Source organism: Arachis ipaensis, chromosome B04 (genome assembly GCF_000816755.2).
Source record: "Arachis ipaensis cultivar K30076 chromosome B04, Araip1.1, whole genome shotgun sequence".
NCBI lineage: Eukaryota > Viridiplantae > Streptophyta > Magnoliopsida > Fabales > Fabaceae > Arachis > Arachis ipaensis.
Window position 1 is genome coordinate 128,640,283 of NC_029788.2, and position 12,792 is coordinate 128,653,074.

Genomic DNA, 12,792 nt, shown 5'->3' on the forward strand with positions numbered 1-12,792 from the left:
GCCGTTGGGAATCCCCGAAAAGGAAACCCAGGAGACAACAAGATCCCATTATCATGGGAGTCACCCCCTTCCACCCCTCAATCCTCAAGGTCCGGCTCCCGAGAAACTTCGACAAGCCGACGGACATGAGATACGATGGGACCAAGGACCACCAGGAGCATATCACAGCTTTTGAAGCAAGGATGAACTTAGATGTGGTAGGTGACGCCGTCAAATGCCGAGCATTCCCCGTAACACTGGCCGGTCTAGCAATTCGATGGTTCAACGCCCTCCCACAAGAGTCCATCACAACTTTCGCAGACATATCTCGAAGCTTTCTAGCTCGGTTCATGACGCGCATAGCCAAAGCGAAACACCCAATCAACTTACTGGGGGTTACCTAAAAACCTGGGGAGCTGACTAGGAAGTTCCTAGATAGGTTCAACGACGAGTGTTTGGAGATCGACGGCCTCACGGACTCAGTCGCTAGTCTATGCCTGACAAATGGCCTGCTAAACGAAGACTTTAGGAAGCACCTCACAACCAAGCCTGTATGGACCATGCAGGAAATTCAAAGTGTGGCCAGAGAGTACATCAATGATGAAGAGGTCAGTCAGGTTGTAGCAGCCAATAAACGGTAGCTCCCTAGCTCGTCAGCTCGGTAGGCCCCTCAAGTCGACAGGTACAAAGAAGCTCCCAGGGACGGCACCCTAAACAAGCCACCCAAGCACCCACGGGTAGGAAGGTTCACGAACTACACGCCACTTGCGGCGCCTATAGTAGAAGTCTACCAACAAATTGCAGACAAGAGAATCCTGTCCAAACCTAGGCCATTGAAAGAGAGAACGGGAGGCAATACTTTACTGTGATTATCATAAGGGGTTTGGCCACAAAACCCAAGATTGCTTCGACCTTAAGGATGCCCTGGAACAGGCCATCAGAGAAGGAAAGCTGAGCGAATTCTCCCGACTCATCAGAGAGCCGAGGAGGCGGGAAAGGGAATGCTCCGAGGAAGATCGGAGCCGGACTGTCAAACCAAGGCAAGAACCCACAGGGGATGCCAATAACCCCCCAACCTTCGTGGTCAACATTGTGGTCGGGCGCGACAGCCCCTCTAAATCCAAGTCAGTAGCCAAAAAGGACACCCAAGTACTCTCCATCTCGGCAGATGGCCCCGCCTCCAGCAAAAGGCACCCTACAATATCATTTGGCCCAGAAGATAAGTGGTTCAATGACCTCCCCAAACCCCCCCCCATGGTAGTTACCGCGATGGTCGGAACAGGACTAGTCAAGCGTATCCTCGTCGACACGGGAGCAGATTCAAATATTCTATTTAGAAGCGTGTTCGACGCCATGGGGCCCAGGGAATCCGACCTCAAGAATCACCAACACGGAGTCATGGGACTAGGCGATAACTACATTAAACCTGACAGGACGATCTCTCTCCCAATTTGCCTAGGAACCAGTGACGCCAGGAAATCGGTTATGACAGACTTCGTAATCTTTAGAGACTCCACTGCCTATAACATCATCCTAGGAAGAAAAACTATCAATGAATTCTCAGCCGTAATATGCACCAAGTTCCTAACAATGAAGTTCATAACAGACAAAGGAACAGTTGGTTCCATAAAGGGAGACCTAGAAACGGCAATCGCCTGCGACAGCGCCAGTCACTCCTTAAGGAAAGAATCTAAAAGGGCAGTCGGTGTGTTCCTGGCAGATCTGGACATCAGGATGGAGGACAAGCCAAGACCAATACTAGAAGGGGACATGAAAAAGTTCTAGATAGGGAAAACGGCAGACCAGTTTACCTTCATAAATAGAAACCTGCCCCATGAACTTAAGGGCCCCTTATAGAGATCGTAAGGGCAAACGGCGACCTCTTTGCATGGACCCCATCAAACATGCCGGGATTAGATCCCGAGTTCATGTCCCACCGACTAGCCATAAAACCTGATGCCAAACCGGTAGCCCAGCGGCAAAGGAAGATGTCGCAAGAAAGGGCTAAAGAAGTCGCCAAACAAACAGCAGGATTACTAGAAGCAGGGTTCATCAAGGACCTCGAGTACTCAACATGGCTGTCCAACGTCGTCTTAGTCAAAAAAGCCAGCGGAAAGTGGAGAATGTGCATCGATTACTCCGACCTAAATAAAGCGTGCCCAAAAGAATCCTTTCCCCTCCCCAACATTGACACCCTGGTTGACTCGGCGGCAGGATATCGTTTTCTCAGCTTCATGGATGCCTATTCTGGCTATAACCAGATCCCGATGCACCGACCTGACGAGGACAAAACAGCATTCATAACACCAGGGGGCACTTTTTGCTACAAAGTAATGCCCTTTGGACTAAAGAACGCAGGGGCCACCTACCAAAGACTAATGAGCCGAGTCTTCCATGACCTCATCGGCAAGTCAGTAGAGATTTATGTCGACGACATCCTGGTAAAAACAGCAGAGCCGAATAAGCTAATAGACAACCTCCAGGCTGTCTTCAAGGCACTAAGGAAATTCAACATGAGACTCAATCCGCTTAAATGCGCGTTCGCCATGGAAGCAGGGAAGTTCCTAGGGTTCATGATAACACAAAGAGGGGTAGAAGCCAACCCGGACAAGTGCGAAGCCGTCCTCAAGATGACAAGCCCTGGGTGCATCAAAGATGTACAACGACTCACCAGGAAGCTCACGACTCTGTCTCAGTTCCTCGGCGCCTCGGCAGAAAGGGCCATCCCATTCTTCAACCTAATGAAAAAAGGGATCGCCTTCGAGTGGACCCCGGCATGCGAAGAAGTGTTCAGCCACTTCAAGAAGATACTCTCGGAACCTTCTGTACTCAGCAGGCCTAGAGAAGGGGAGCCCCTATACTTGTAGTTGGCTGTAACCACGCAAGCAATGGCGGCAGTCCTGATCCGAGAAGAGGACAAAACTCAGCGCCCAATATTCTTCATTAGCAAAATACTCCAAGGAGCGGAGACGAGGTATACCAAGTTGGAAAAGCTGGCCTATGCCCTACTGATCTCATCCAGAAGGCTAAAACAATACTTCTAAGGGCACACAATCATCCTAAGAACTGACCAAGCCATCCGACAAGTGCTCCAAAAATCCGACCTGGCGGGAAGAATGATGGCATGGGCGATAGAACTCTCTCAATATGAGTTGCAATACGAGCCCAGACAGGCAATCAAAGCCCAAGCCATGGCAGATTTCCTCGTGGAAGTCACAGGAGAGACTCTCAACACGCCGAACACATGGTGGAAACTCCACGTTGACGGAGCATCCAACCAACCGTCCGGAGGGGCCGGAATTATCCTCGAAAACTCGGCAGGAGTAGCCTATGAACAATCCATCAAGTTCGACTTCCCGGTCTCCAATAACCAGGCCAAATATGAGGCTCTGATAGGGGGACTGGTACTAGCCAAAGAGGTCGGGGCGTCAAGGGTGGAGGTCAGTAGTGACTCCCAAGTCGTCACCTCCCAGGTAAATGGCAGCTACCAAGCTAGGAACGCGCTGCTACAAAAATATCTGGAACAAGTAAAAGAGCTATGCAAAAGCTTTGAAGAAGTCACAATCCAGCACGTCCCCAGAGAAAGAAATACCCGAGCCAACCTCCTTTCCAAGCTGGCAAGCACCAAACCCGAGACGGGAAACAGATCCCTAATCCAGGGGCTAGCAACTGAACCTGCAATCGTCATGTGCACAGCCCAGGTGCCGTGCCTACCCTCATGGATAGATCCTATTTTCCGATATTTGGAGCAGGCAGAAACACCCCCAGATGAGAAGGAGGCACAAGCTATTAAGAGAGAAGCTCCCAAGTACACAATCATACAAGGGCAGTTGTACAAACGAGGGCTCCACCAGCCCCTACTCAAATGCCTGCACCCCGACCAGACGGACTACGTCCTCAGAGAAGTCCACGAAGGATGTTGTGGTCACCACATTGGGGGAAGATTGCTTGCAAGAAAGATCATCCGAGCAGGATATTACTGGCCTACAATGATGTCGGACGCCCAGGGGTTCATGAAAAAATGCAAAAAATGCCAGAAAATGCCAACTTCCACAAAGCACCACCCGAAGAGCTCAGCCTAATGATGGCCCCCCGACCTTTCGCCCAATGGGGAGTCGACCTCTTAGGACCGTTTCCACCAGGACCCGGACAAGTGAAATACTTGATAGTGGCCATAGACTATTACACCAAATGGATAGAAGCAGAACCACTAGCCAACATATCTTCAGCAAACTACCAAAAGTTCATATAGAGGAAAATGATCACCAGGTTCGGAATCCCGGAAACCGTCATATCGGACAATGGGATACAATTCACCGACAAAAAGGTCAAAGAATTCCTAGGAGGACTAAAGATCAAACAAAGGTTCTCCTCAGTTGAACACCCCCAAACCAACGGTCAGGTGGAAGCAGCCAACAAAGTGATCCTAAAAAGATTAAAAAAAGCGACTTGAAGGAAAGAAGGGCTCATGGGCAGACGAGCTAGCCTCGGTCTTATGGTCCTACAGGACCACCCCCCAGTCATCTACCAACAAAACCCCCTTCCGACTCACATACGGGGTCGATGCAGTCATCCCAGTCGAGATCGGGGAGCCAAGCCCAAGGTTACTCCTAGGAGGAGGAAGTGAAGCCATCGAGAAGGACCTGGTCGACGAAACAAGACAAATGGCACACCTAGCAGAGGCGGCAACAAAACAAAGAATATCCCTAAGGTACAATGGCAAAGTACTAAAAAGAAGCCTGGGAGAAGGCGACTTGGTCTTACGACGAAATGACATATGGCTACCTACCCCAGGGGAAGGCAAGCTAGCCGCAAACTGGGAAGGTCTTTACAGGGTAAGAGAAGTCCTCGGCAAGGGAGGCTACAAGCTATAAAAATGGATGGAAGTGAGGTTCCAAGAACGTGGAACATGGCAAACCTCAAGAGGTTCTACTCATAAAGAGAAACAACCATGCGACCTGACGACTTCAACCCCCTCCCTCTTTTCCTCCTTTATGTTCCCCTTTTATGTTCCTCTTCCTATCAATCCTATCATTTTCCTCTTTTATTATCTTTTGCTTAATCACGCATTACGTATTTCCTTATTCCAGAGTCCTAACAATATGATAAGTTCTACTTTTCGCAAGTTCCAAATCGGAATAACAAGCAAGGGAAATGGCAAACGGTCGACCTAACGAAAACCCGGGACTGATCACCCCGGAAATCATAAGGGACCAAAAAACAAAAACGGCTAAAAAAAGTAGCAAGAATAATAAATACCACAAAAACGATAAATCAAAAGGCCGCGGCAGCCCGAGCAAACAAAACAATAAAAGCAAAGCCACGACGGCCCGAATAAAACAAAGCAATAACCAAAGCGGCAGTTTAAAATAAAGGCAAAAGTATTCGGTACAACCAAAGGGCGTCTTATAATAGGCCCCAGAATAAAAGCAAGTTACAAGTTAACCAAAAGAACATGAAAGTCGGGAAATATCCATCTAGCGCTTGAGGATGTCAACGATCTTCCCGCCCTCCACTGTCATCATAGCACCAACTTGGAAGAGGTCGAGGTCGGGAGCCAGCACCGCCACTTGGAGCTTAATCCCTTCCTTGGTCAGCTTAACAGCCTCACAAGCCCCCTTTGCAAGCTCTTTGTTCTTTTTCTTCAGAGCAGCCATCTCCCGGGTAGCAGCATCTACCGAGCTCTCTGCCAAATTTAGCTTCTCCTCAACCCTCTTCTTAGCAGTAGCAGCCTCACCACGAGAGGTGTTTAGATCCTTCATCAAGGCCATGTCCCGATCCACCAGCCTGTTAATTTCCTTAGCATCCTCCTCAGCCTTCTTGTCCTGCTCGGACAATTTTGTCTTCAGGGACTCCTCCCGAGATCATGAATCCGTCAGATCTTTTTGGGAGTTCCGAAGCTTTACTTCCATAGCATGATAACTGCCCAAGACAGGCTCCACCTTTTTGGCAATGGTAGCAGCACGGAGAAGACTGTGGTAGATCCACCTAGCCTGCCCGGAAAGGTCGGTCTCGTGGAAAAACTCCTCCGTGCCAGGGAGCAACTGGGACTCAATGAAACCTCCAGCATCGAAGTTTTTCTCCATAACCGAGAGCGCCTTCCCGGTATCCCGCTTCCTCTTCTTTGGATTGCTCGCAACTTTCAACTCTTCGTCACCAAAACCAAAATCCTCCTCAAGAGTTTCTGTCTCCACACCCTGGGACCCTGCAGTGTTCTCGGGAGGAACAACCTTCTCTGGCTGAACCTGGTCAGCCCCGTCCACCTGACCACTGGCCTCCCCGGTTTCCCCCTGCTCCTGACTCGCCGTGGGAGTCACCGAGGAGTCGTCCTCACCCTCATCATCCCCCTTGATGAGGCTCTTCAAATCAGCCAAGGTCTTCTTCCCGCCAGCCATGGAAACTACGAGCAAAGAAAAAGAGAGCAAAGGTGTGAATAATAGAGGAATAAAGCTTGAAAAAGTACAAAAGGAAAGGAACTCACCAACATACAACCGACCGGCCTCCCGATCCCTCATAACCATTCGGGGATTAAGGTTCTTTTCACCAAAAATGGCCAACAGAATATCAGCAATATTGCGATCCTCTGGACTCAGCCAATCATAAAAGACCTTTATTAGATAGTTGGATCCCGCCCCAAAACTCCAGTAGGTCGGGATCCGCCTAGCCCCTTCGGCCGTAAGCCAGAAAGGTTGGTGACCTTCAACCGGCCTAACTTTAAAAAAGGTAGACTTAAAGCCATGATAAGAATCCTAAAAAAGGCCAAAGATTCTACGGCCTTGTTGGGCCCTAAAAGACATATATCCCTTCTTAGCCTTCCCCTGGCTAGAAGGATTTGTGAGCAGGAAGAGGTAGAGAAAGACATTCACTGAAGTCGGCAGCTCCAGATACTCGCAAACCATCTCGAAGCATCGGATAGAAGCCCAACTGTTCGGGTGAAGCTGCGACGGAGCAACATCGCAGCGATTTAACAATGCCATAACGAAAGGGGAGAAAGGCAGACGAGGCCCCAAGGTCGTGAACATGGGCTCGTAAACCCACAACCAATCAACAACTCGAGGGGAATCCAAGTTTTTCTGGCATACGCGCTCCCGACCAGCAGGAACATAAACTTGATAAAGCGCCTCCTCGGGACCCCCTCCACACAAGAGCCTTGATTGGCATAGTTTCTGGAGTCCCTCTTTCGTCATTGTAGAAGGGGTATCCTTCACATCGGAGGAAACCCAGGCATAGTGGTCGACAAAATCAGCTAGAGGGCGCTGAGCCTGACTCGAAGAAGCAAGGCGCTCGGCCATACCTACAGCGGGGGCACCACTTAGTCAACACGGGAAGTCGAAAACCCTCAAAATAGTAAAAGCGAAAGGAAAACTACGAATCACCCTCTAGGCCCCCCTATACCAACCCAGAATGTAAGAAAAATCCAGGAAAAATCCAGTGGCACCCCCTCTAGAAGAAAAAAAGATAAGGAAAACACAAAAACCCAGGTATACACAAACAAGAATGCACAAAAACTAAAAGAAAGAAGCAACCAAAAAGGAAAAACCATGAAAACTTACTAGGAAAGCAGAATATGCAAGAAACAGATAGGAATGAGGAACCCAGAAAGGAATAAAGGGCACTGGAAGCAAGAATATTCAAGCGCAGCAAGAAGCAGAAGCAGGAGCAGCAGCAACACGAAGGAACTAGAGGATGAGGAAAAAGAAGAGTAGAGGGGAGAGGGGGTTACAAAATAAAAAATAAGGAGAGAAAAGCGTAACCGCCGAGGAAGAGCGCCAAAAGGCAGGGGCACATTCGTCATTTCACCCAAAATTTCAAATCAATGATGGGCATTTAATGCCCAGCACAAGCCAAGAAAGCAGCACAAGGGTCGAAGCGACCACGCGTGAGGGACACGAAGCGCCATCAACGAGTTCCCGAAAAGGAAGAAAGTTTGCCGCCTTGGCGAATAGGATAAACGCGCCCAGCCACGAGTCCCAAACCTCAAGGCTGGCGCGTTGGAGGCACTGTTACGGACTGCCAAGTCCAGCCCAAGAAGTCGCCGGGTCGGAACACCGCCCCGCCCAGGCCCAAACCTCCAGCACAGAGGTTCAACGGGTCGGTCCCTAACACCCGACTCAGGACCCGACCAACCTACTACCCAAAGCATGCTACCACCCGAGTCGGTGTCCTCGGGGCGGCGCCCGGCATCCCGACCTGAAGTCTGGGACGACCTGCCCACGTTGAGTACGACAGCTCACAGCTTCTCTACCAATGGGCTAGACTATCACTAGGCCCACCCACAACATAGTATATAAGGGGAGAGGACAGCTCTCCCCCCAAGGTATGTCACACCCTTACCTAATTCGGCTATCCTTTGGTACGGACTCTGACTTGATCGTCGGAGTGTCCTTGCAGGTGGCCACCCCCCACGCGTTCCGTCCAACTTCCGGCGTCGCCAGCACACCACAGCCCTTGCTCCACATCCGCCCGAGTCTCTCCCTCTCTCCTACTCATCACCACCCGACTATCTGAGAACACCAGGTGACGAACAATTATGATTCTATATATTGATATTGATGTGTGTATTTTTATATTCTATGTATATTAGTTTATTGGCCCCTCTTCATAAAATTCTAACTCTGCCTTTGATAACATGATATAGAGCTTATTATAACTAAAATGTTTAAAGTTTGATGATGATGATGATGATGATGATGATGATGATGATGATGATGATGATGATGATGATGATGATGATTATTATTATTATCTTCCTAAAAAGAGAAATTAAGTATCAAGCAGTTTAAAAAAAAAAAAAAGTCTATACATAATTATGCTTCAAACTTATATATTTGCATAGCTATTCTGTTTTTAGGTGTTATAATTCTGTTTGGCGTTAGTTACTGTTTCTTGTTTCCCAATTTCTTTCAATTCTTCTCTGCATTCATTCAACACGCTTCTGCTTTCATTTATGTGTTAGATTCAAAGCTTCTTAGAAAGCTTTCGAAACTTAAGTGAGACTTTTGCATTAAAAAATTAAACATGCATGTTATAGATATAACACCTCTTTTTATCAATTTAAATTTTTTGAGACAATAATTTCATAACACTTTCTCTTATATGATTCCACTATAACTATTGGAAAATTTCACCTATATATAGTGATGAATTATTGATATAAGTTAAGGCAACACCACTTTTTACCTTTGCTACTTTTTATTAACTTTATTATTATAGCAAGATGGGAAAATATCATCACATCTCAGCTATATGTTTATTCTATCAAACATAATAATGAATTTTCAACTTAATACAGGCAACAAAAAAAAAAAAATTCCAATAATGCAATTACTTTGCCCAATTGACAAAATTTTGAAGATTCTTTGTAGATTGGCCACCTTCAGTTAGGTTATTCCTAGTCACTTGTTTCAATTTCAAAGACCTTTCCCTTATGGCTTTATCACCAAGCAATTGCAACACCTTCTTCTTTATCTCTTCCTTTGATATGAATCCATTGTCATCCTTGTTCAATCCCAACCCAACTTTCCAAACATTACAAATATATGATTCATCCCAAAATTGATCACTGAAAAATGGCCAGCACAAGAAGGGAACACCACTATACACACCTTCAATAGTAGAATTCCAACCACAATGACTTATGAAGCAAGCAATAGCAGGGTGGTTTAATACTTTTTTCTGGGGAGCCCAATCAACAATTTTGCCTTTTCTTCCATGAAATTCATCTGGGTATTTGTTGTTTCTTTCGCTATTCATATTATCTGTATATCGCATAAATACAAACACCTATTAATTAATAAATACAATGTGACATACACAATGGGTACGTATGAGGGTTTCATTAAAACATAAAAAAGAAATATGAATGCAATAATTGTTTCAAAATTATTTTGGATATAAAAAGTTGTCTTAAAGAATATATAGTAGAAATCAAAGGATTATTACAGATAGAATAAAAAATTTTACACATTTTGGTTTAATAAATTATTCTCAAAATAAGAAATTTTCAAGAAAAAAGAATATATATAATTAAAATATTTACTGATTACATATATACCTGGTCGTACAACCCAAAGAAAAGGCTTGTCAATGAGATCAAGTGCAAGTGCTAGTTCTTTGAGTTGGTTGGATTCCATAACTGCCAAGCTACCAAATGAAACATATACAACAGATTGAGGTTGTTGTTGATCCAACCATTCTAAGCATGTTGTGTCTTCTTGCCAAAATGAAGAACTTTTGTTTTTGTTATTGTTGTCACTTTCAATCAATGGTCCAATTGATAGGAACTTTGGAGACATGGAGAATGCTCCTGGTTCAAGATCATAGGCACTATTGCAAAGCCACCACTCTGCTAAGTTGAGAAGTTGTATCTCTTCCTGATAAAGATGATCGAAGAAGGCCTTTCCAATGGTACCCCATGCAAAGTTTTTTGCGTCCATCATAGGCATCAGTGGAGAAAATTGAATTTCCTGTGTTTTGGTGATGTTTCCTGCAATAATATCATTGCAAAGAAAATACATATCAATAAATTGAATACAGTATATAGTTTTGAAAATTTTTCAAATGCTCTAAAAATATCAATGTTCCAATAAATTTAGTTGTAAGATTTTAGTTAATATATTATATACGGTAAATACTTATATGCAATTGTTTTTATGTGAATTTGATCTTGGATATTTATTAAATAATTTGATATATTTAATTAAATTATCATTTAACAATTTTTAATTATCAACTTTATATAAAGATAATTATACATAATATTTTTTCTCGAATTTGTTCGACATTCATCTCAAAATTCGTCCGAAAAAATCGAATTTCTAATAATGTAAATTAATTAAAATAAAAATAAGTAGCTCAGAAAATCACCCATTAAACAATAGTATATACAAGAATATATAAATAGTACTATATTCATACCATCAGAATCAACAATTCCTTCCTCCATGAGCTTTGGGAGACAATGAACTGAAGCCATTGTAGTTGCTGAACCTGGAAATAGAAGAGCACATTTGATTCCCAATTTGCGACCAACTTCCAAGGCCCAACCCATATTAATTGTGGCAACAATACAACTGATCTTGTTGTTAGCATCCAAAGAATTGATATCTTCTATGAGCTTTGGAAGCAAAGAAGGCATTGTTTTTTTCATAGAAAAAAGAACCTTAACATGGTCACTTCTATCATCTTCATGGTCCAAACCATCTGGGAGTGTCACATATTTAATGTGATCTTGGGAACCACCATCATCATCCTCAGAGATTTTAGCTCTCTTGTGGCTGAATTCAGTGTGTAAGAAAGTGACCTTGCAACCATGTTTGGTTAGAACATTAGAGAATTGTGTTAGGGGATTAATGTGTCCTAACACTGGAAATGGTATAACAAGAAAGTGAGGGATAATTCCCATTATTATTCTCAAAATTAAGAAGAATAAATTATTGATTGAATTATATATATGTAAATTATTGGTGGATATGAATATATATATCCCTTGTGATTGTTCTTATATATATATATATAATTGTTGATATTAAATTGGATAAATTAATTTTGAGTTATTATTATCCGTTATTTAATGTGTGTGACCAATTTGATTCTAGATTTATAGACATCAAAATAAAAATTGATTACTACATCTCTTCATCTGAATTCAACGGGGCCCAAATTAAAGAAGTGGAAACCTTTTGGTCTACGAACACTTGTAAATCGGTTTGTTGCGATAAAAAAATGTTGCCATAATTTGGTAATTTAGTAATTAATTAAAGTATAAGACTTTTCATCGGTTGAAATTGGAGTATATGGCCAGGCACCAACCGGAGACAGATCAAAGTACTTTTCTGTTTGAATACGAAAATGATAATAAAAAAAAAATATAATTCTCTAAAGTGAGATTTAATATAAAATTTTCATTATTGAATCTTTTAAGTAGTGATGCCCTAGATATACGCTAATTATTTTCGTAGCATTTTAACTTCGCATCCATAATTAAAGCATATTAGTATTTTCGTAAATTCGTATTTTGTGTTTAGTACATTAAAATGTTTATGTCTTTATGATTTTTGTTTTTGAAAAACTATGAGTATTTTTAAAAGTAAAAGGCATGAAACGAAATAACTTTTAAAGTTAGTTTATGTTTTTAAAATTAAAAGATTAGCATAATAATATATATATTAAAAGTAGAAAATTCATGTATGTTGTAATGCTTGTTTATTGAAAATAACTTTTAATTAGTTTGTTTCACCAAACATTATTGCTATAATTTTTTAAAAATTATCCTTAGAAATTAAAGCCAAAAAGAATTTTGAAACACATTAGAAACGTGGGTAATTAAGTTTCTTTTTCCTTCGCATCCATAATAAAGCAATCAGTATTTTCGTAAACATATTGTAAGATTGATACGAAGTATATGAATAATTAAGTCAACAGAACTAGTAGGAGACAGTATCATAATATTAACGTGATATTAATCATCTTATGTTCTATGTTCTGTGAAGAACGTATGCGCTTACGTTTGCAGTAAAGGTCAGCATCAAGCTATATATATATATACATATAGCCATACATATTTTATCAACTTCGCAAGTTTCTATAAGAAAAAGAAACAAACCAAACTAGGCGTGGGTTGGATAAACTTATTTAAATAAAAATATATTTATTAAATTTTAAATATATTTAGATATATTTTTTTTAAAAAATATTAAAAAATAAATAATTTATTTTTTAAAAATTAATAATACTTTATTTAAAAAAATAAATAAATATTTTAAAATATTTATTTTTTTAAAAGATAAATAATTTTTTTAAATGTAAATCTAA

General features: G+C 42.6%; 1 protein-coding gene across 1 annotated transcript; it reads right to left on the reverse strand.

Annotated features, from left to right (window-relative positions):
* LOC107635395 (UDP-glycosyltransferase 83A1) lies at positions 9,115-11,383 on the reverse strand. The gene is made up of 3 exons (XM_016338866.2): positions 10,897-11,383; positions 10,034-10,465; positions 9,115-9,737 (listed from the first exon to the last, which is right to left on the reverse strand). Exons 1-3 carry the CDS (start codon positions 11,381-11,383, stop codon positions 9,304-9,306), a joined length of 1,353 nt encoding a protein of 450 aa, XP_016194352.1. The 3' UTR covers positions 9,115-9,303.

Excerpts from the sequence above, each read along its gene's own strand:
- LOC107635395 (XM_016338866.2), bottom strand. The coding sequence starts at position 11,383 with ATGGGAATTATCCCTCACTTTCTTGTTATACCATTTCCAGTGTTAGGA. Across the intron at positions 10,466-10,896 it reads AGGAATTGTTGATTCTGATG|GAAACATCACCAAAACACAG; the intron begins GTATGAATATAG and ends ATATTATTGCAG. Across the intron at positions 9,738-10,033 it reads TCTTTGGGTTGTACGACCAG|ATAATATGAATAGCGAAAGA; the intron begins GTATATATGTAA and ends TGCGATATACAG.